Source organism: Temnothorax americanus, unplaced genomic scaffold (genome assembly GCF_048541705.1).
Source record: "Temnothorax americanus isolate GAGA-0224 unplaced genomic scaffold, ASM4854170v1 Scaffold5, whole genome shotgun sequence".
Lineage (NCBI taxonomy): Eukaryota > Metazoa > Arthropoda > Insecta > Hymenoptera > Formicidae > Temnothorax > Temnothorax americanus.
Genome location: NW_027509657.1, coordinates 257,865 through 283,794, shown reverse-complemented (window position 1 = coordinate 283,794; position 25,930 = coordinate 257,865). Strand labels below are relative to the sequence as shown.

Genomic DNA, 25,930 nt, shown 5'->3' with positions numbered 1-25,930 from the left:
CGTTAAACTCTTTCTATGAAACTATTTTACAGACATTAATTTATTGAGAACGTATTGTATTGTACAGAACTCACTTTTGTAACATCTGTATTCTAGGCATTGATTGAAATAGTTAATCTTCTTTAATATTCTATATTTCTATAACCTGATTTATAATCTTTTTTATAGGAAAGAGAGAAAATTATATATATATATATATATATATGTGTATATTAATTAAATTAAATTATATATTTATTCCTTTTAATAATAATAATTTTTCTTTTAAATTATATCCACACTGTTAAATTCATAGTGTTAAATTGAACTCAATTTTGAGTAATTTTTAACTATTCCATAGGTCGCCACTGCTTTTACTCAATACATGTAGTTAATTTAACTAAAATAATGTTTAATTTGACTAAAAACCAATGGAGTGTTAAAATAATCCTATTTTGTTTCAAATTAATAAAATTTTGACGCACATGGTATTAATTGGTTTATATTTCATCCTTTTAACCTTTCACAGTGTATCTTTCATTTTCATTATTTAAATAAAATTATTCTTGCCTATTTTTTAGAATATAAAATTGTATTTTTTGAGAAATGCGTTGCGCATTTTATTCAGATGTGTTAAAATGAGATATAGGCGTATTCGCTACGATATAGTGTAATAACCTCGCGAAAGTGGCTTCTTTCCACCGTTTTCCCACCACAACGATACACTTAAACGAAATTCCGCGAGCATAATCGAAGCTACGAGGATAACAGCAAAATAACCGTGCGCCATTTACGAGTATACTTCTGCTAAGAAATAATCCGAAGTCCGCTCGTAAAAGGGCTATTACCGCCCTCGCTTGTCGCATGCTTGTCGGACATTACGTCGACTATTACTACTTCAGTCATTTATGGCTATCACTTATGGATATAAGTGGTCCCGTCGTAGCAGCTTAACCGCCGCTACTTTTTCCTCACTTGCTTATGAATGTTTCACCGAGTTTTCCTGCGTGGAAAATACGGGGTGTTCAATAGGCAGCACGTTTGGTATACACGATAATTTACCTGGAAAACTAGAACTAATTTGTGTTCATAAAAATACTGAGGCATAAATAGCTCAATAAGTAAAAAAGGAAGTTTTGACGAATAAAGCACTATGCTTGAGGAATTTTATAGATAAAATCTTATTTCGGAATTAATTTAAGTACGTGAATTTTTCCTTTATCAAAATATCTTTGACTTGATTTGAGGTATAAAAGAGATTAAAAGTTAAATAATAAAAGTATTATAAAATCTAAAATATGTTAAAATATATATTTAAAAATAATAAAAATTACACTAATTATATAAATTTAAGCAGAATTAATATTATTTTAATTTTAACAAAAAAAGATCGCTTTTTATTGCCAAACGTGCCTATTATCAAGTATGTCAATCGACATAATTTTATACCCATTAAGTATAATATCGATCACACAATATATATGTCTAATATAGAATAAATAAATATTAAAATTGGATTGAACAGAATCTCAGACTTAATAATAATTCTTGTAATGTATAAAATTCACAAAATTATTATTAGGCATAAGAATGAACGCTCAATAACTGAAAATGTCAAAGTTTACTTGCATTTATGTTTCCTTAACGTTGTTTAGATTAAGTAGATACTCTTACTTATTTGATGCGTGAATTATTTCATACAAAAATTTAATAAATTTTTATATAGAGAATTTTAGAAAAACGTGTCACTTCTTAATGTGTTTGATATTTTGGAATTAATAACATGATAGTGAAATTGTAAAAGTAATCACAATCCTACAAATAGCGCATTGCAATAAAGTGTTGTAACGAAAGAAACATTATAAAATTTACTCACAATACATAATAGTTTGGAATGACTGCTATTTATTTTGTTCAATTCTTTATTCATAGCGTCAATCGATGTCCATCGATCCTGCAACATAAAAGCAACATTAGTCATTAAAATGTTGTACTGTATATAAACATATATTTTACAATGTATAAATCTCATCACATTAAAATGAAATATAATTGAGAATCTGTGGACACATTTGAAAGTCCATTAACGCCAGTAACATTTACACTTTCTGCGAAAATAGAAAAACGGAAGATACCTGCATGGAAATGGAAAATCGAACTAAGTGCAGAGATTATCATAATTGAGAGTTCATAAATTTCAAATTAAATAATGTGGCTGTGAAATTGTAGTAGATGTAATATCCTAAAAGTGGCGTTTTATAATGGCCAACAAATAGCGCGTTTCACTTTTAAAATTCTGACATGTAAAATCATGTCAAGATTTAAACGACGATTTGTTACGGAGGAAAACTGATACGAGAGAAGTCACGGCAACACGATAATACATCTTTCAACGTATGTACGAGCTGTCGGTGCTTGAATTTACGAAAAGAATGCTAATGTCTCCCACGGCGCGCTCGTTCTTATATAGCGATCACTTCGCGAAAATACGTGGCGCATGTATATACGAATATTTCGGCGGGCAGGTGCAAACAGAAATGTACTTAAAATATTTGTCACCAAACCCCCGATACATTTCACAAATAATTAAAAAGTTCAAGCTATATAAATTTAAGAGAGATATATGTTCGCTTACTGGATGTTTTTCTTAGTTTAGCAAATTTTTCGTTTTGTTTGAAAATTTATACGGAAGTTTTAATGGCAAACATTCTACTAATTAAAATAATTACAATAATAAATAATTAACATATTTTTAAATCTAAAGAAAGATACATATATTACGTAGATAAATCGATTTCTGTCATTCTTCGACGAATTTTTCATTTGATTTGGATATACTGGTATATTTCAATTTTTGCAAACTTAAATAGAAGAGATGTATATAAAACTTAAATAGGAAAGAAATATTTATATATATTATCACGAGTAAAATTTTTTGTTTGATCTAAACTTGTTGATATTTTAATTCTCCCATTATAGAACCCCTTATAAACAATTCGGGAACTTTCAAAATAAGATATGAGGAAATATTTACGCTCGCAAGTATACAAAGTTCTATCTTAGTTTGACAATTTTTTTTATTTGGCTTGAAAACTTATAATGACGTTTCGACCCCGAATAGTCGTGTCTTTCCTCGCCATCCCTTCCGTACGTCACTGGTTTGCAAGGCAGTTTTCCCAGACAGGTATAAGTTCGTTTTAGCAGGCCGTGCACGTGTGCGCGGTCGTGTGCACTTCTCGTGACACGCCAACCACGTACAACGGACTGCTGCGATGGTGCCGCGCGGCGTTGCAGGCTAAACGAATAACTTATGCGTTCTGAATAAGAGAGACCGGCGCCGTCTGGCTCGATGCCCTATACGTCACTACTTTCGCGAAACGTGCGTCTGTATATAGGCTGTCTCCAAAAACAGCTCCTGTCTTGCTTAAAAACACGTAGAAAATTGATTAAAGGATTATAAAAAAATTAAGCATACCGCATTGTATCCTGAACAGAAACACATTCTAATTCTTTTTAGCTTAATAGTTAAATTTTAAGACGCTTCCATAAAGCGTCAGAGTGAGAATTGAAGCAAAAATCCTACGGATATTTTCGCGATGTACAATTTGTTGAGCGTACCCGAGGTCGCGATTGTTCGAAGCTGCGTGAAAAATGCGCGGAAACGCAAACGCTGGTATCACGGCGGATTTCACGGAAATATTGGCAAGAGTAAATCAAGCCACTTTGGGGGAGCGATAAATTTCTAGCAACAAGCAAATACTAACTGTCTGAACAAAGTTGCGCGTTACTATTTCGTCCCAATATTATTCGACGCTGTGCGGCGCGCTGCAAAGTCGCCGTCGCCGGGCCGATGATAACGACAGCTCTCGCGCGCAACTGGAGAAACCGCAATTAGCGAATTAACGGGGTGCAAGGTGCAATTATCACAGAGGATTCTATATATTAATTCCTCTCTATAGAATTTCTAGTGGTAGAATTTAATGCACATTAAACGTGACTAAACTCTAAATATTTTTGTTAAATGCGATGCCGGCATATCTTATTATTTGATTTTATTTGCGCAGCTCATAACTTTTCATTTATAAATTATAAATTATCAAAGTTGTATCTTTAAATAAATGTATGTATCAATTTTATTAAAAAATATATAATATTGTTTAAATAATTAATAAGAAAAAAAGAAATAATAAAATCATTGTTCATTAGTAGATAAATTGTTGCTAAATCGGATCCGAGTGTTCTCATTTCAAAATACTTGGTACAAATGCATGAATGGCGTTAATTAATAGCATTAATTAACTAATAATATTAATTTTCTTATTTTCGTTAAAAAAGTAATCGTTTTATATGAAGAATCAGATATATGATGCGATGGCAGGTGTCGCTATCTTGCATCTATTTTGCGTTAGTCATTATTTATATGGTCACCGGTTTACAACGATAATTCTGCCAAAACTAGGCAATCACAATAGATCAGACAGCGATGTAACATTTATGCCGCTAAGGCCACTTATCCGTTCTAATAGTAGTTAATCGAATCGGCCAATCCAATAGGTAGTGGCCCAGGTGGCGGCCGAAGCAGCATGTCCGATGGTCCATGCTAGTATTAACCGATCCGTTCATCTGACGTCACATCGATCATCCGAGCCCTTCGACCGGGATGGGGTCCTTGCATGTATATACACGTCCGCCGGCTAAACGCGTTACATTTGTAGCTACGGGCGATACGCGTCGCTCAGTATAATACATGTGACAGCTTCTTTGTTGGCTATTGTCAAACTGATTCGACTGGATGCAACTGAATTGACAGCGGGCCTTCTGTCGCAATTTCGTAGATGAGCGCAATGCCGGAGCTATAATATTGACCGATTGCAACTCCGCCGTTTCGCGGATTCCAAAATGGACTCGCTGAACGATATAAATGTCTATCAAACCGCTGAGCGGATGCGACGATAAATTGGATGAATTGGCCGATTCATCATCAGTCACTTAGCCTTCTCTGCTCCCTTCCCTCCCCCACCCGCCCGGCGTGAAGTTCTCATCGCAATTATATTTGTCGCAGCTAGAACTTTGTTCTTTCACTGTAATCGGAATGTGTGATTTTCTGCACAGCATATATTATTATATGAATAACGTTTTGAAATAACCCAATTTTTTATTGTTTTAAAAATTTCAATAATTTCTCCCGACTCCAACAATTACAACTTAATTGTTTGATTCGTTATGACAATAAAACCAATATACTTTTGCTTTCTTTTTTTTAAGAATCTAGTCTTATTTTCTTCATTTTATATGTGAGCATGTTTTTTTATTTAAATTAAAAACAGAAATAAAATGCCGCGTCAAATAAATACATTTCATCTCGTGAATGCATTTTACAATTGACATCTATATTTTTGGCTAAAGAGAAAGCAAAAATAAATAGATATATTTGCCCTGTATACAAAAGATCATCGAATACGCTATGCATTATTCCAGAGTAGCAGATGTAATAAATCCGATTATCTTTGAAGCAGCGAGATCCCTTCCTGTCTAGTTTGGCTTTGATATTTGAAGGACTTGGATATTGCGGAAGACGTTATCCGTTGTGGTATAATCCTCGGGTCGACTACGAAATAATCCATGATTTTTTACATAAAATATTTATCTTTGAATATCGCTGTTATTTAGAAACAGTCATTGTGCTAATTGACATTCAATGCGATTAATAAATTGAGAGCAGCGATACTTAAGAAGCATAATAAGCATATTGATTTTATCACAATGATATATGACAGAATCACAATGATATGTCAAGAGAGAGTGACTAAAAAATTCTTAAATATGAAAATCTCAATTAAGGTCTCAAAATAACTCTCTTCTTATTGATAATTGCAATGCTAAAATAACGCGCTTGATGCAAAATGGGTTTTCTGCTGCATTTGTGGAATTTAGCGCATTAAATGCGAGACTACCTAAGAGGATAATTTTAGTTGGCCGCCGCCGACGACGACGACGACGATGACAACGCGCTCGCCGATCGAAGGTCAAGAAGCAAGTAACGAGATTCGAACTTCCGGCACTCGACTGTGACTGACAAATGAGAGGCGAAGTAATGGGCCGACGCTACCTGCATAAATAATCGGGCCGACCAATGCGGCGCCGCAACCACTTCCAGGAACAGTTCCACATCGCCACCCGCCCGGTGGTTTATCGACCTACGATACCGTTGACCTACACCACCACTCGCCTGAGCGAATTCGCGCTCTACTGTACGATACTTTATTTTGTTGCTCTATGGAATCGCATTCCTCTGACAACTCAACATATTTAAAACGCTTCAGAAAAAAAATGCAATTTTATATGCTCTAAGAGTAATTTAATTATTTATATTTAAATAATAAAAATATTTTATGTATATGCTATGATTAATCATATATAGAAAAATATAATTTATTTTCCGAAATAGAAAATGTGATTTTTACGAACAAAAGTATAATTTTTAATACTTATACTAATTGGTGTGTGAGCTCTGATATATTTCAAAATGTTATTAATACATTTTCAATAGTAATTTTCATAACAATTCAATTTACCACGCTTCCTATAAGTTTATTTCATCCTTTGACTAAAATGCTGTATCATAAACATTGGTAAAATATATTATCTAATCAACGTTCCATTGAGCGTCTCATAACTCTTTCAAACTGGTTAATTTACAAAAAAAATTTATTTGAAAGTTTCTATGAATGAAAATTACTTCTTTTGAGTATATACACTAAAGCCTCGTTAAGACCAATTTAAAAGGAATCATGCACAACCGGTGCTTCGCAAGCGAGTTCATCCATTTTTGTTCGGACTCTTTTCTACTGAATTATACGGAGTTTGCATTAACGAATATTTGATTTAACATTAAATGTACCAGATAATTTAAAAGAAAAATTTGTTAAAATTAATCACGCGGTAATTGAAGGTTTCCTTCTAGAAGGGATGTAAGCCAATAACACCATTATAAGAAAAATGACTTTTTAATAGTAACTGCCAAATTACTAAAATAAAAAGTGCTATAAAAATTCTTTTTTTTTTTTATTGTCACAAAAATCAGTCAAACCAGACCGTCATAATCGTCGCTATCAATGATGGCTATCTTGCTGATGTCTGTTCAAAAAAAAATTGAGAGTCAAGCTACAAAAATTAGAAAACACTTTTAGCAAACTTTTTAAATGTTTTTTTCATTGTCCCATCAAATCTAAAATAGTAAGTTTACTTATATTCCTTTTGCAACAAAAAAAAAAACAATATAAGAGAAGCGTACTAATTGAGAGTCAGACGCGGTAAAAATAATGCAAAAGTTTTTTAAATTTTAGAATAACGCCTAATAATCCAGTATATTACACATATTTTCCAACCTTAGTAAACAGCGCGCCGACTAAATTGTCAGACTTGCAACATAGCTACAAAAATTTGGAGATGTATCAATTCGACCACTGAGGCAATGTGTAATTTTATCACAAAATAACCTATTATTAGTTGTAATGTTACGCGTATTCTCCAATTCGTATTTTCGCGTATTTTCAGCCAGCGTGACTTAAATTGAGTATATAGGCTCCCTTGGAAATTTACGAATATAAAAGAGAGAAGTGGGTTAAATGAGAGCCAGACGTGGTAAAAGATGCGCGAAAGTTCTTTAAATTTGAGAATAACGCCTAATAATTCTGTGTATTACACATACTTTCCAACCTTATATAGATGCTAGCATCAAATTAAATCGAGACGATCATTTAATTAGGAGAGTGGGAGGGGATTTTACTCCAAGAGTTGTGTTGCAAATCTGACAATTTAGTCGGCGCGCAGTTTATTAAGGTTAGAAATAATAAGTACGCAGAATTATTAAGCGTTATTCTAAAATTTAAAAAATTTTCGCGCATTATTATTGCGTCAGCTCTCAGTTAATTCACTTCTCTTATATATTCGTGGATTTCCACAGCAAAGCCAATATATATCCAATTTAAAAAAACAATAGGGACGTAAATGGACTTATATTCCTCTTGTATAGAAGTCCTCAATTATATAAAGTTATTATTATAACAATACTTCCATTTTAATGTAATAAACGTAATCTTTTTGCGTTACCTATTTGTGCAAAAACGAGATTAAAAGAGAGAGAGAGAGAGAGAGAGAGAGAGAGAGAGAGAGAGAGAGAGAGAGAGAGAGAGAGAGAGAGAGAGAGAGAGACTTCATATTATTTTGATATAAAATGTAATTACTTGGAACATCTATTTACGCTTTTCTTTATCCACATATTATTTATATAAAAATGTTAAATGTTATCGTTAATTTTGTCACATCTAATGAACAATTTTGTTGCAAGCTTTAAGAAACAACAAATTTATTCGCGTGCTGGTTACAAAACAAATAAGTCTAGGATAAAGATTTATATTTGCGATACATCATGTATAAATGGAGAAAAAAAAATAGACGATGAAGCAAAACAGAAAAAATTGACTATTGCAAAATAATCCTATAAATGATACGATAAATCACCGAAGGTGTCAGCGACGTAGAAAACTTAAAGTTCTCTTGCGATGTTTAAGTGTTGCGGTTTCGTTAGAATTTCCGTCGTCTCATTAATCAGGAGCGTTGCCGTCGGCCGCGTCAAAGTGAATGAGATCTGCACTACGTTTCCAACGTAAGGCTTTCTTTCGTGACGTATCGTCTTTTTGCAACGGATATAACTTTATTCCTGGTTTGGTTCAAAAAGTTTTACGAGCCGTATCGTGTCACTATTGATTTTTTAGCTCGCGTCAGGTTCTGCACGTTTCGTATTTCCCTCCAAAACCAAAATAATTGCATTCCGTCCGTGATAGAAAGGATATATTGGAAAAATCACGGAAGAGAGTTAAATGAATTCGGAAAGAAGTTCTAGTGCTCTTGAACAAACGTTTATTGGAGACCGTAACTCTCAACGGTATTATACAAGTTTGATGAAAAATCCTCTATCTATATTAGCCAGATTAAATAATAATCAATAATAATTAACGTAGGTTTTTAAAATTTATAAATCTTAATTCATTATTTTAACCTATCTGAATTATTTATTGTTAATATTTGATAATTGCTATTGCATTAATAAACAGATTGGAAACGTTATAAAACTAGTAAAAAATCCGTAAAATGTATTCAGCGAACATTAATTAAAAGTTAGTTTGAAATTATATCACCTACATCTCTCCACGAAGAAAACAGTTTTATATCAGATTAGGTCGACATGCTTCTTTATGCAAGGAATGTCTCTTGAAAAGGAGGGAAGACTTTCTTTCGCGAAGAGCAAAGGGTCAACTGGGTCGGTTAGATAAGGGACGGCAAAGCTTCTTAAAAAATGAAATATTACTCGTGTACATTATCATATAAAACACTCAGTTGAAATTTCTGTCGTATACCCGCGCGACCGCGACGGCGTGAAAAGTAGACGTGACCGCGCGCGGTTATAGTATAAGCGCACACTCGGGCAAAAGAATTTCGCGCGACATCCCGCCACAAATCTGCCTATCTAAATAGGGATACACGTCCAAGTCTTGGAAAACGCTTTTCGGATACGCGACGTCGCGATAAGTCACATTCTAAAATATGAGTTATATGTAAAATTGCTAGCGCTGAATATGAGATAAACTCACGTAAAAATGCGCTAAGTAATAGAGAGGTTCGTTATACTTGAACGGCACAAAATAGAAGTGAAAATATTTTTAAAATTTAAGCTTAATCTTTGTATGTGTACATGATTTTTAATTAAATATAGTTATACATAACGTACACTGTAAATCCAAGTGTGTTATTTCTACACGCATAAACGTCTAAAAATGACACATTTGACTGAAGCTCGTTTTACATGTTTTGTTGCGTGTTAAATTAATACGTAATTTAATCGTATTAATTAAAAGTTAATACGTCCAATCGTGTTAAATGACCTGATTGAAAATGCAAGAAATGTGTAAGAAGAGCTTCAATTAAAATAACACATTTGGATTTGCAGTGTAGGCTGTCAGATATTTAATCTTAATTATCAGTAGATATATCATGAAGTCTTTAGGTAGTGTGGACTAAAGAACTTTGCTGTATATAGAATTGCAAAAAATAAAGTTTTATACATGAAATGAGATAATCAAAATTACTTTCATATAAATGTCTTAATTTAGTCTTAATAACTTTTAATATAATATTTACAGATTCTACGTGATACCAAATATGGTATATGATATATAATATATTATGGTAACAATATATTTATGGTAAAAAAGTTATCGTAATTTTTTTTATATAAATCGCTTTTTTGCATAAACTATTTACAATGTGTTATCAGCAAGGCAAGCTTGTAAGCAACAAATCTAATATTATAATAAACTATATATGATTCTTTCCACTTATGTAATGAAAGAAAAAATGAAAAACGTCAATGAAAAGCGATCCGTTGAAAAAAGCTCGAGAAGTGAATTTAGAATAAGCCTTTCAAAGAAACTTGACTTTTCGGTGACGTTTTCTAATAAGAAAATGTTATGTTACGATGACGTGGCTGCAAGACGCGTTTGTAACGAGTTCTTGCTGACAGAAAAGTCATCCTGCGAAGATCGGGACGATAAGAAAGCGTAAAGTCGAAGAACGAGAACTTCGCAAGTCGCTCGAGGGAGAGGTGAGGAGACACGATCGGTTTCTTCGCGCGATAAAAGGAAATCGAACGAGGAGAAACGAGTATTCATCGACGCATGTATAACGAGTATGTATTCGAGTAAAAGATATCCCACTCGTCAGCGAGGACTTTTTAACGGGGTTGTCGTGGCGAGAGGTGAAAAAAATGGCCGTAGAGCGTATTAGAGAGACGAAGAAGCATGAGTAAGCTTCTTAGACAAAGAAAACTGATTTCCATTCGAGAATTTCGTAACAAAAACGCATCGCGTTTCCGCAACTTCGAACGTGAAGAATAAAGCGATGCTTTAAAATAAAAACCGTTGGAAGAAACAAAAACAAAGAATTTAAAGAAGAATAAATAAGTATTATAAGAGCGAGAAGATGCAAAGTACAAGAAATATTATTGAAAGAGAAAGAAAGTATAAAAGGAATCGATAACAAATGAGAAAAAAATACAGATTTAGCTTAGAGAAAAACAAAAGCGTAGAAAAAAAGTGATAAAAGGAAGAAAATAAAGCTTCTGAACCACCTATGTAAAGGGAAAAAAAGAAAAGAGAAAACGGAATTTCAAAGAAAAATGAAAGTGACGAGGAAAAACGGAAGTAAAACTTGAGAAAAACGTAAATACAAGGAAAAAGGAAAAAATTGCAGACTTAGAAAAGCGTGAACATAAAGGATAAAAAAGCTGGCTCGCGCAATGAGATACGACACGAGATACGGTGAATTGGATGAAAGTAGAAGATAAAGTAAAGTCAATGAAAAGAAGTAAAGGAAGCAGAGAAAGTAAAGAGATTCGCAGAAAGATAGACTTGACGCAGAACGACGCGAAAGCGAGAGCTCAAAAGAATGAAAAGAAAAACTTGTCGGTTTCTCAGACGCTCGAGTAAGCATACAATCGTATTACGCCGAAAAGCAAAGCTTATTAGACTGCATGACGTTGCGTTGCACAAAGAAAAGGACGTTAGATAAGGGCGAGCCGGGTCAAGTTTTCACTTCCGTCTTTTCTTCATTATCGGGCGAGAAACGCGCGCGGGCACGGATGCGAAATGTCGTAACGGACGTTATCTCGCAACGGGTATTTTACGCGACGAGATTAAACGGTTAGATAAGAAGGAACTGCGGTAAGATTTACGAAGGAACAATTTGTAAAAAACGTTATGTGCAAAAGAAATTAATACGCATAATAAAAAAAGAGTCAGAAGCAAGAATATATATAGAGTGTCATAATCTGTGACATCGTTTTGATAATAGAAATTTTGCTGTTTTTCTCCAAAAAGAAAATTGTCTTAAAATTCATCAAGAAATTTATTTTGCGAATTAAGGTATATATTAAGAAATGTGAGATTAAAATATATATATACTTTTATATACAATTCTCTTAAGTTTAACCATATCGTCAGTTTAGACTTTATTGGCATTTTTATTTAATTAAAAATAAGAAATTGCGTAAAACGATTCAATAGACTTTTCTTCTTACAGAGCAATTTATTCTTTAAAATACATTTTCACAGGCTTCCAATTTCGACCTTCCAAGATGGGTGCAGGATGGGTATTCCCTCATGTATAACTATGATCTATTCCAAAACATGCGCATGATTGACTGCTAAAATTTTTCAATTTCACGTTGCATTTCTTACGACGAGTAACCGGTGCTTAAATGCAGAGTGAAAGTGACGGATTACTTGCAAGTGTGCGAATTAATATCAAGTGTATATGTAACATTAAATATAATGTGGGAAATAATTCATGCTAATTACGCAAATGTGCATTGTAGCATATATGTAACATGCATATGCTCGAGATAAATTATGTTTTATGCTAAATCCTGCCAGTGATCCGTCATGTCGAGTGTACACGCGAAGCTTAAAATAGTACACGTATATCTTGCATATGCAGCATAATTAAAACATAGCATCACGAAGGGAACTAGTGTATTGATGACGATATATTGCTTAGAATTATGTATAGCTCCGAGTTATTGAATCGCTGTGAGTATACTCTATGAATATTCCATAATTGCAGCATTATTCTTTAATGTCGAATGCATTTGACCGAAATTGACCTAAACGGTAATTTTCTCTAAAATTTACCCTACATTTAAAATTATTTATTGATCTGCAATTTAGCGCGCAAAATTATAAATAACAAAATAAACCACGAGATAATTTGTATCAAACTGAAAAGGTTTTAAGAGTTTGATATAGTGTTAAGCTTTAAAATATGCTATCAAATTTGGTGGTAAGTTCTAATATTATCAATTAGTTTTATTTTAATTATTTTAACAGATATATTTTACCCAAAGCTACATATATGTGATCAGCATATTTAATACGGAGGAAAAAAGAAAGCGACAGAAACTGTGACATCTTGTTTAATCTTCGCCAAAGTAGACTTCAAACTCTTCGGAGGAAACTTCGTTAAAAATCAACGCAACGATCGCGAAACATTCTGTATAAAGTCAAGATGAGAGGAAGCTGGCGCTTTTGCCGGACAGGAAGAAAAGGTGAAGCCGGAGGTGGAACAGTTCAAAAGTTCTTTCTTTCTGATCTTCGGTTGGCGATGGTTGTAAAAAGGTGTTATAAGCGAGAGTAAAGGGTGACGTTTGCGATGGTCTATGGTTGCTGGAAGCTCCGATAATCCTAGCTTTTTTCCACCCATTTTCCTCTCTCTTTCTCTCGTTCTTTTTTGAACATGAACGGCCGTGTACACAGACAAGGTGTACTTAGAAACGCGATGAAAAAGCGCACACGGACGAGTCCGTGGCAAGTTGGTTAAGGCGATGGTTCTCAATATATTATAGGCAGTATAAGCCCTTTAGGTGCTGTGCTTATATGTTTATATTTCTAAGGGATTGCATATAAAATACAAAATTATAGTACAAATGTCTACGAAAACGCAAACATCTTTTTCTCTTAAATATTAGATGAAAAAGTACACGAATTTGTGGTAAATATCGGTCGATGTAATGATCATTGATATAGACCACACGGTTCTTCGCAAAGTACTGTTTCGTATTCATAGATCCACCTAAATTCTCCTTTTCTAATTAACAGTGATTATAAGGATATATAAATAAAGCTCAGAAGGGTGTCGCTATAACGGAAAAAAGGTTGAGGAACACTGGATTAAGGCCACGAACACCAGTGGCGCGGCTTTCTGTCTCTGTGTAATTCCCGGTGTCAAATCTAGTAACGAGCTTCGTGAGTGTAGACAGGCTTAATCCATGCGGCTTACGCCGATAAAAATGGTACTGCACTGTTGGACGTACGTCGTTTCGTTTTTACGTCTTCGAGTGCCAAATCAATACACTTAGGAAGATATAGGGAAGGAGATAATAGACTTCTTTAAAATTTTGATGACAATCGGGATTACTTATCTTCAATTCATGTAAAACATATCAATTATAATTCAATAAAAATATGTACAAGCATTCAACGATTTTGTCTTTTGAATAAATAAAAGTTTATATGTATTACGAATTAATTAATAATTAAGAAATTAATGTTGTATAATCAATTAAGATTTATGAGTAAGCAGAATTAACATATTTCTTATTTTTGATTTTTAAATCAACGAATAGTATTAAAATAATATAATATTCAGCGTTAGAGATTTCCGCCGATAATATCCCGTTCATTCAAAGTTTTTCTGTAAATGTATCTGGGACGTCTTTTTACAATAATTAACCTAGATACTTAAATGGCTTCTTTATTTTAAGAGTCATCGTCTCACCTCATTATATCAATATTTCATGTGCAAGCAGCTCATCATCACCTTCTCTCTTTTTTAAGAGTAGACATCAGGAGGTTTGCATGGTCAAATTGAAGACTTTGCAAATTTATTTCAGAAAAAGGAATGAAAGATCCTGTCTTCAATGACAAAAAACTTCTACATTTTTAATAAGTTTTATATAAAAATAATTAATTTTTTTAATATTACAAATATAGTAGTTAATAATACCTTAAATAGAAAATTGTGTTCATTAATTATTTTTCTTGAAATACATTCGCAAATTCCGTCTCTTTAATTTGACACAATGATACAAATCATTTGATACGAATCTCCTTTCTCCTCTTAAGTATAAGAAAAATAGAAATTTATCGCACTAACAACAAGTATGTAGGCTGAGCTAATATTTATTACATTTTTATAATACCATCAGCAAATCTTCACAAGAATTAATAAGATTTACCGATTTCCTGCACTTTTCCAATTTATTGGAGGCCATAAGCTCGTAATCTCGGGGCAAATGAGTAGGAAATAAGAGATGCGTGTTTTCTTCTGTGACGGCGGTGGCGGCGGATGTACGTAATGAATTTTGAACGAAAGAAACTTAAGCCCGAAATTAACCCGAAGAATTTAATTACCATCCAGTAAAATTAAACTTTGCCTTTTGATGCATATTCATGGTGAAGCTGCCGCGGGCTTTCTTCGCCGGTTCTGGAAAAAGAAAGGGCGAAACGTTGCAGACTGAGAATAGTCAGGCTCGTCATCCTGTCTCGTAATGAGGTGCATTGTGTCGCGATATAAAAGCCAAGTAATAATCTCGATTAAGAAATACGATAACTGGTTTAGACAGATTTTGCTGTCTCGAGCCGTATATAGTATTCTTTATGAAATAAAATATTATGAAAAATTGTCAATTATTTCTAGAAAGATAAGATCATTTAATTAAGAATAATTATATGTTTAAAAGACGTTTAAAGATAATTACGTATAAGTTGACAATTACCCAGAGATTGGCACGTGCCTTTACTTTGTAATACTTATAATAATCTTCTCGGATTCAAGGCCACTATCTGTTTCTCACTTATTTCGTTCACTCACTTAAACGTTCCTGTCGCACGAGCAGGTGGGTCCTCCTTTTCCGCGCGCTCGTCTTTTTATTCATGAAATTCGCTCTGGAAAGATTTCGCGAACCCGCATGAAGAAAAAAAAACGGCAGCGCATTTCGAGGTTTAAAAGCGTTGTTCGTCAAGTCACACTAAGCGGATTTTGCCTCGCGTGTGCACATGAGGGAGAGAGGGAAAGAGAGAAAGAGAGAATTTTATGTTCTCTATATACTATATAATTTTGGATGCGTTCGTTTGACAATCTTTGTAGAGGACATAATCGAATTGTTTTTTTCAAAAGCATGTATTTGCATGATGGTATAAAGTTTTCAGTAAAAATTCATAAAATAAACTAGAGACGAAGTAATAAAAATAAACATTTGTTCACGTGTTTCGTGAGATACATGTATTAAAGGTGGTGTGTAGATATTTTTAATAATATTGGCATATCTGTTTCTTTAGAATTATAACTGTTTTTACGTTCCATAAAAGTTAAAAATTATAACAATGATTTTTGGGAACAAATGCTCTTTAACTTATTTTAACGATTTCTAATCGAATGTTATAGATTATTTGTGAAAGATTTCGAAGATTTCTTTCCGTAAGATTATTTCCGCAAAGCTGACTTGTAAAAGTTAAAAGGTCACCAGATTCGGAGCCAATCTTTGTATAAAAGAATTGGATAATTTAAATAAAAACTTGGCTCTTTAGCCCAGTCAATAGAGACATTTAAATGGAATTAATTCCGGGAAGCAATTTTTTTTTACTGTTTCGGAGAATCATGGGTATTCTAAAACCGGATTTTTGGGATTCTAACCCTGGAGCGTTAGCCGCCATTTTAATTAGAAGAGTGATTTTGTAAATGTCGCGTTGGTGGTTTTTCGCGATTTAAAAAAAATTGGTGTGGTGGGGGTCAATTTTGACCCCAGATTTGGATTCAGTACGTCAAAATACATAAGAAATGATGGGTCTAGTCTTTGGTACAGACCACTTTTTTTTTGTGTGCCTGTGTTATCAATAACATAATGTTATTATAATATTTTGTCATTATATAAAAGTTGCATAAATCTAAGAAGAGCATGAAAAACGACTATTAATAAGGGTTCCGGAGAATAAATAAAAGGAACTAGCAGTTCATTCACAAAGTACCACTACCACTTTACAATTTCATTGCCTAAAGTAGGTCCTATAAATTATAAACTCAATCTATTTTTTCCAATGAATCCCTTGAAAAGGTTCCTTCAACTACATGCCCCTTTACATCTGTCTCATATCAGCATTTCATTAATTTTCAGTATTAATAGAATCTGGGAATTACAAAATTGTATAGTTTGGGCATTATTTCTGAAACATGACTTACATGCGGTATATGAATAATTCGATTATCCATATATATATATAATTCATAGATATATATTTTTAAATATATTTGAGAGGTTCGGGGGAAAAAATATTATTAATCTAAGAAATATACATAATAAATTGCCTTTTAACTCAAGAGAGTATACACAGAAGAGTATACACAGAACGTCTAAATTGCTTTTAAAACTTTTATAATGCCTTGACTTTACCGTTCGCTACTCGCCTACTCGTTAGTGTCACCTTTTTAAAGTCTTTCTCCGACCGTTTGCCGATTGCTATTGTCGAGAGGTTGTCGCGAGGAAACTCAGAACCGCCCTTATAATGTAAACGGACCGGGCGGATCCGCTTTTACCTTTCACGAGAATCGAATCGTTTCCGCGTCGCGGCGGACCGTACCTTACACCCTCGCCTCGTCCTTCATCTATCTCTGTATCCAGTCGTTCATGTATGAGGGTAGTGTCCTCCCCACACCCTATTGCAATTTCATCTTTCCCGCAAAATCTCGCGAAGGCGGCGGAAACTCGAACTCATCGGAGCTCGTAACTCCGAAGAAGAGATCTAAAAGTGCCACTGACGATGAAGGAAAATACCGGAATGATTTTGCACGTGCATCCATCCTTTTCCCAATCTGCAAAATTTTTATTACACGCGCTGCTACTTTACCGAGGAAATTTTTCTTGCTACATACAATATTTATGATAAAATTTTTCCAAAATAAATTTTGATCGAATTCTCGTAACTGCAATGTGAATCAAATGTTCAAAACTGATTTTGCTAGGCAAATCAGAAAATAAGATCCCTAGTTCAGATCCCTAATTTCATCTTATGGTTATTTTAAACTAAAAAATAAAAATAAATTAATAACAATGGTAGTATAATTATTGGAAATTATGATTTTATAGTTATATTTGATATTTATAATATTCATAACTTGTATATTACCTTTATAGAATATATATATATAACTTTCTCTCTCTCTATTTGTTTAAATTCAGTTGGTAAAATGTAATGAAAAATAACGGGTTGAAGCGCAAGTGTGCAGTTTGTACACGCACACAAAAATTTCAAAGCAGATTAAAGTAATTTAAAAAAAATGGAGGAAATATATTTCAATAAATAAAATTATAAACACGAGAACTCTATATGTGCGATTTCTTTATTCGAATGATGATAATATGAAAATCGAGATAAACTCGACTTAACTTTCAGAAAATTGTTACTCCTACCGCGCCAGTGCGACTTCCTAGCTCGCGCAAGATAAATCGTCAGATTGATACGAGATAATCAGGTTAATTGCGAGCGGTGCAACTCGGACTCGGTCTATTCCGGCGATTAGGTAGTGTAGGAACTACGGAATTAACTACCCTCATTATATGCGCCGTCGTATATAAGTTCCGCTTGACCCGCGAGATCGATGCTCGGTTTACGTGACGCGAGAGAGATTGGAATTGGACGAATCGCTTGCGCGGACTTGTCTCTCCTTACAATTTTTATTTCTGAAGAATTGCGCTTCGACGAAAAGGTGATGCACTTGCCATTTTTGGAGCCAAATCAACGGGCAGTGAACAATGAAAAGAAAACTAGCGAAAAAAAATGCGCGTGAATAAACGCGAACTGTGAACGCGCCGAGTCGAGAACAAAGAGTCAAGTTTATTTTCTCGCGAATTTTTCCGGGAAAAGAAAACTCGCACGAAATGTAACGGACGCTGTGCTCTCGATCATCGCCGTTGTACCTAACTGCCCCTTCGACGATTTTCGTATCTGGAGCGTGTAATTCCGCGTCTACACGAATCTCTGCAAATTCTTCATTTAAGTCTTTGTTGGTTCAATAAAAAGAATGCTGAATTTCTCATTAAAGAGAAAAACATTTCTTTAAATTAGTTTCTCCAATATAAAATGCTCTAATATATTATCTTCGGTAATTATTTTCTCGAATGTTAATTAAGTTTAATAATTCTCAGAAATGTTATATATATGGCGTATGTGTGTGGGAGAATCAATTTATGATAAATAATTCTAATAAATATAAAAAAATATTATAGATTTATACGTTTAATTTTATAATCGTTCATAAAAAAGAGAAACTAGAATATACATATTTTTTTACTAAACATATAAAAAAAGTATAAAATTAGTCTTCTTGATCTAATTTTGGAATTATATTTGATTCTGATGGTTAAAATTGAAGATATTATCCGATGCAGTTCTTCAACGATCTTTCCCTACGGTAATTCGACTGTTCCTTTAATTCGCTTTCCGATTAAATCATCGAAGAAGGAAACGCGATCCAATCGAAGATTTTCTTTCTGCCAGCGAGAATGAAGAGTGGAGAGAGAAAAAGAGAAATAGAGAAAAAGAAATTCGCTACAGAAAAGTTAGCACGGGAGCGGGCAGTCGGCCAACGAAGTAGCGAACATCGGAAGTTCCGTTCCAGGAAAAATGCCCATTCAAATCGGCCGAGTAACTCCCTTCGTCGCGACCCTGGCTTGACGCTTACCTACCACCCCTATTTAAATTTCACCCAGCAAGGACAGAAATCCGAGCTAAAAGCGTGGAATTCTTGCTCGACAAGACGCCGAAGAAATTTGAGGATGAAGAGACGAGAAAAAAAATGAGGGAGGAAGAGTCAGGGAGGGAAGAGGGCAGCGTGCCAACCTAACACCGAACCCTTCATCGATCGCTGCACACCTACACCCTTATTCAGAAACTGCCTCTCGTCACTCTTTCTCTTTTCCTGCACTGCTTTACTAGTCTTCCTCTCACTCGGACTTTGCGCGTGTTGCTTGTCTCTTCCTCCCCTTGCTACCTTACACCTTGTCGTCTCGCTTTAGAGCTTGCCGCTTCTCACTTCTCAATGTGTTAGTGTTCTCTTCCTCTCTTTATTCTGTTACCTCTCTTCGCTATCTCACTCTTTCAATTCACTAATATGTTGATCTTCTTCGTTCTCTCCTTCTTCCAACCTTTCGCGTCGTTCCGACCTTCTGCTTATCCATGTGCTCGTATGTTATCCTCTTCTCTCTATGTGTTCTCCAACTGCATTCCTTAGGCAACAAGAGCCGAGGGTGGGCAACGTGCCAGCACACACTGATGTAATTAACACCCCGACCTGACTCTGACTACCCGCTCTTTTCGTCTCTATCCTATAAGGCCTACTCTTTTGACTCTCGGAAAATGGGAAAGACTGCCGAGTAGGTCGGAGTGCTTCTATTCCTCCCTCTCCTTGTCCTCTTTATCCACCGCCGTTCTTCTTCCTATTTTGCATATTCTTCGTGATGTTATACTTATTTCGCTATGTGGCAAGTCGCACGGTGAGAATTACGTCTCGCAGAAAGTACTAATTTCTTTCGCGGTAACTAACGAGAGAAGAGAAGAGAGAGAGAGAGAGAGAGAGAGAGAGAGAGACCCGCGTGTGTATAGTCCCTCGCTCTCTGCATGAATCATAATGCAACGGTTGCTATGACGTTGCAATTATGCGGTTGCAACTCCGAGGCGTGTTTTAATTATACATATATGACGTGGTATCATGATGAAACAGTAATATTATATTGCAAATTTTAACGCGCCCGGCCATGCGTGGCAGTTCTTTCTGTGCTTAATTTGTGTTTCGTTATTTATGAATTTACAACAAATACATTGATGTATTAAACAACCAGAAAAATATTGATGACACAAAGAACATTTACACCGAAACTTTCCTCAGAAAGAATATACGTATAAACGTTATGAAATGTACTAATTTAATATTGAAAGCTTATTCTATCCTGTATACTTACAAAATTATCGGTTATTATTATATTATAATTGTAATATTAGGTACTGAAAATTTATTATTTGATTGTTTCATTTATCTGGCTATTTTAATTATCTCGTTTGATGTAAAATATTATTTGATATATATAATATATTCCAGCACTCTCTCTCTTCTAAAGTTCGTGGCAGTTTCAGGCAACTTTCTAGATTTTTGATAAAATTTACAAAAATAGAATTACGTCACCATAATATCATATCCATTTAGTTACGGCTTGGCAGGTAGAAATTGCTCATGCTTTTCCAACTGTTCTCTCGCCGTCTCTGTATTACACGCGATATTCGCGGCATGATAAATCAAGGCAAGATTGTATCTCGCTGGTTGCCTCAAATAGAATTTTGAAGAATGCAATAAAATTTTGACTTTTATATATACAGATGATACGTTGTTGCTGTTGGATGAAATAATCAACGTACTGACATGATTCCGTTTACTGTGCGCGTTTGCGCTTTGCGGCTTCCGCGTTTGTGAATCGTCGGGAAGAAAGTTGGATATATTTATAGACTCGTCTTTAAGACAGGAAAATATCGCAGAAAGCAAAGCGACGAAATCATATTGCCTGTTCTCTCTCTCTCTCTTTCTCTGATAAAAGTTACGTAACGTAACTGTTGAATTCCAAGTAGTAGTATTAGTACCTTGTATTGTGCAGCTAGTAATATTTCTCAGTAAATATAATTATTGGAAAATATTGCTTATAATACTTAACCGCATAGTACTTAGTAGACATAAATAATAGGTTTCATATAATTGAAAAATTTGCAATTTATTGTAGTCGACATTGCATATATATAACATTAAAAAAATCAAGATAATCATAAATGGCATCAGAATACGTAAATCTGTCAATTAACTATTAATTAAGTAAATAAGTTATATTATAGTTTGGAAAATTCTTTTGTTAAACATTACAGTTAATCTGTTAAATAGAAATTTTCTATTTGAAGAAAAAATCTAACGAGCAGAAAAGCTTTGGACTTTTGAAAAAAAATATGGATGATCGATCGATTGAATCGCGATATGTTTCGTTATTTGAATTTTTAACAAAAAATGTGCGAGGAATCAGATGAGGAAAAGATTAATGAGTGGCTCGAATATATAGAGAGAGTATTCCACCTGTCTTCTCTTGGTCTCTCTCTTTTGTTCAAACGTGCGGCACTGGCAGTAAGCTAAAACAGTCGACCCATGCACCGAGTATCTATGAATCATGGACAAAGTCTGTCGAATAGCTCTTCGCTTCAACGAGCGTAGGATGGACCAGTACACGTAGGAGAGAAATTGAATTTGTAGCTCCAAAATTAAAAAAATAGATCTTAGGGCCGACTAAGGAAACAGTTTCTGATTTAATGAAACGCGTGACGTTTTGAGAATTTAGATCTCCGGTTATAATTTGATTATGTACATTTGAAAACTATAGAAAATCGATCGGTCACAATATTAAATTATATGAAAAATCTTACAGATATATTGGTTTCTTTTTTTCAAAATAATTTTATATATTTTAATAGAATTCATCTTACTATATAAATACCATAAATGGCCTAAAATATATAATAACATTTTAAAAACTTAATTTATGAAATTATTGAAGATTTCACGCAAAATTTTATTATGTATAAGCAATATTTTCTAAAACAAGAATGTTTTATCTTCCGCTATTTAGCCAAGCATTGTTCATTAGCCTAATTAGTGCTTATCTGCAAATGTGTCTAATTTGAAACTGTGCACGTTTTAGCGACTAACTGTAATTACTAACCGTATCGCGCATTCAACGTTAGTCATCATGTCGCACGATTAATTCTAATACCATAATTACACTGTCGAGTCGATAAACCGAGTAGCTTTTATGATAATCGAAACTGTGGACATTAGTATAATTATGGTCATAGGAAAAAATATTGTAATGTATAATAATATTCAAAACTACATTACAAATTATTCACAAGTAGCTTATTAATTTCTGTTTGAGAATTGAAATTACAATTAAACTTTTATAATTCAAATTCAAAGTATTAATTTTCGCAACAAATGTAATAATATACCTTTTTTATTTTCTTTTTACTCGTATAACACTTTTATGGAATCAGATAAAATATTATTGCAAAAAATATACAGTTTTGTAGGGTGTGCAGTTTTTAAAGCTATGTAATTAAGAAAATTTAAAAAAACACACGTTTTAGAATCAATAGAGAGTAAGCGTTATTCGATACCAGGATTAATACATCGAAGTTGTCGTCTTGACACGAAAGTGCCTCGGGCCGTTTTGTTCCGCAAAGAAGCACGTGTTCTCATTTGCGGAGTGGTGGCGCACGCCAGCAGAAGTACTCGAGAGCGTTAAGGGTGACGGCAATGTACGATTGGAAGTGCCACTCTGTGCCAGTCGCTCGTTTAATTCGACAGGTGAGATAGCTCGTAAAAGAACGACGTTACGTAAAAAGAAAGTGCCGTCGCAATTGTATCCGAGATTTCATTGAACTTTAGTGGTCGTTTCGTTATGATTAGGTTGTCGCTTTAACTTATTTCTTTTCTGAATAACGTTAATGTCTGAACGATAAAAAAGATTAATTTACTAAATAGCAGTTTTACTTTATACAAGGACAATTCCAGAAATGAGGCTTTTCTTTAATCAAGACAAGATACAATGCTATAGTGTGTGTGTGTGTGTGTGTGTGTGTGTGTGTGTGTACTTGTACCTACATGTATGTAAAGGCCTATACTATGAAGCACATGTTAGAATAAAACATTTTCTGAAACAAGAAGATCTATATTTAGTATAAAACCCTTTCTAAAATAAGTAATTCAATTTTTTTTTGTATACGTCAAATATAAAATTGAAATTGTCGAAGAAGACGTCACAATTCGGGAGATTCTAACGGAGGATTTGTGTTACGAGGTTGATTCCAGGAGAACAGCCCGGTCATTTAATCTGGGGATGAGACGGAAAAAGAAATGACCGAGCGAGTGTTTAATTCGGCAAGAAGCCATCGGCGCGAACACGGTCGAGTAATTGTTGGAAGCGAGAATTGCTCCCGTGACGATCCGTCTCATTCTTCTCTTGTACCGAGTCTTTATCCCTCTCTCCCTCTCCCCCCCCTCTCTCTCTCTTTCCACTAATACTCGTTCTTAAAGTTAATTATCGCATTACGGCGTTAACACCTTATACACCGTACCTAAAAAATTAGACACGATAATTAAAAAAGGGAAGGACAGACTTAGAGAATAAGAAATGCACGGGCGTGGTTTATAAACTCGAGTGTTCTGATTGTAACGCTTGTTATATAGGTCAGACCAAAAGACACCTGGAGACCCGTGTTAAAGAACACTGCGCTGACATTAACCCTTAGTTACCTTACGTTTTTACACCCCGATATTACCTCACCAGGGTCTGAGAGACCCCTGTCGTTTTCTCTAGCTTGTATCTTTAAGACAAGTGCATCAACTTAAAGTCTTTTTTTTTTAATCAATGCGTCTTTTAAAGATCTACAAGACTGTGCAAGTTAGATTATTCTTAAGTTAAAAAATGTAAATGTTATTTAAAAAAAAGGGAGACGTGTTTTTCTGAAAAAACGAAAAAGATTGCTTTTTTTCAAGTTGACGCATTGCAGTACTGACTAAAAAAAGATACAAAGGTTTTATGAACGTTTTAAAGACCCTCCACGTTTTAACAATGTGCAGGGTCTTTCAGACTTAGATGAGGTAATTGAGGGTTAACAAGCGTTTCAACCAGCACTCAGTTGTCAGCAAGCACAGATTAGATTTCGACCACAACTTTAAATGGCAAGATGTTAAAATTTTACATAATGAAGCAAACCTGAAAAAACGTGAAATTGCGGAAATGTTGTTTATCAAAAAACATACTGATGCTATTAACTTGCAAAAAAATACGGAAAATCTACCATTAGTCTATGACCGAATTATATCTTCGCTTTAGATTTGCCATCTATACAATTCATATGGCAGTTTGCGTTTGTTTATTGTGTATATGCCAGTCGCTTTCCGGGCTCTGCATGGCGCGGTCATGTCTCTAATGTTCGTTGTATTTCGGACCACATATTTTAACGATGACAGTTAGATTTAAAACTTGACGCCCAATTTATGTAAGTTTTGCATTGTTACTTCTACCAATGTATATTTATTGTTGTGTAATACGAACAAATTGTGTTATTCCAGCATTGCTTATAACTTAACTTGATAAAGACCCAAAGCACGGGTCGAAACGTCGTTGTAATACATTAAATTTATTGCCAGTTAGGCCGACAAAATTTCATGTTTTATTATTCTATCACTGGCGAAGAAATATTTTATTGAAATTAATTATCGCAGTTAACGATTTGTGACCACCTAGTCCTCAATTTGTTCATTCTTGATTGCCTTCGAGCAGGTATAATATACATCTTATCGAAAAAGGTTTACTGCTCTCATTCTCTTCAAACGTGTAATAGTTCTTAATTGTCCAGATAAGTATATCGGAGATAAACATCGGTGTTTTTCATGTACTTTTGATTGTTGATCTTACAATTAGTATGGAATGTATTATGAAATATGTGAAAAATATTTGTTACAGTTATGTAATAATTTTTCCATTAGAAAATATAACAGTCCATTTATTTAGGAATATGATAGACATTTTATCATTAAGATGTAATTAAATTCTGAGCTATTTAATGTTGGAGAATAATTAAAATTTAGATTAAACAATATTAAAATGTTAATTACAAAATATTCTAAATAAAATATAATCTGATGATAATTAATAAAGAATATATATTTCTTTATATACTTCTTTTTTCTTTCTCTCGTATATAAAATATATGTATTGATATATGTATATTAAATCTTACAGAAGTGGAGATATATTAGCTGAAGTACGATTTATTATGAAGATCAAGTCTTCAGGAGAGGATATCGGTGAATTCACGTAGTTATCTATCGGGTTATCGCCGCGGAGATTAATATGTGCATAGCGATATTCTCGATCTTAAGGTTCCAGAGAGGGGTAAGAGCGAAGTTAATACCTCGGGGATGCACGTAGTATATATGTATATCCTAAGATTTTATTCAAGAGGTTACTGGTCCCCGTTGTCTTCTGGTCGAGATGTCGCCGCAAACGAGCAACGACCAACCAGCCAGAACTCCTGCCGGGTTTACAAACTCCCACAACTACCGCCACTCATTCTATACATATAATATTTCGGATGAGAGTGAATAAGCGATCATTATCCGAGAGATATCGATAGTATATTATAATATTACATTGTGATCAAGAGACATAAAATTCTCTGCAATATCAAAA

The 25,930-nt window shown here is 34.1% G+C and overlaps 1 protein-coding gene across 3 annotated transcripts in view; it reads right to left on the bottom strand.

Annotated features, from left to right (window-relative positions):
* Positions 1 to 25,930, bottom strand: part of LOC143904138 (uncharacterized) — a 213,199-nt gene that overhangs the window by 52,413 nt on the left and 134,856 nt on the right. For all 3 annotated transcript variants that reach the window (XR_013258856.1, XR_013258857.1, XM_077418487.1), the window contains exon 3: positions 1,856 to 1,933. Coding sequence is in view for 1 of the 3 variants with exons in the window: in XM_077418487.1 (XP_077274613.1) it covers positions 1,856 to 1,933 (78 nt within the window). In the remaining 2 variants the exon portion in view is untranslated. The remainder of the gene's footprint in view (positions 1 to 1,855; positions 1,934 to 25,930) is intronic.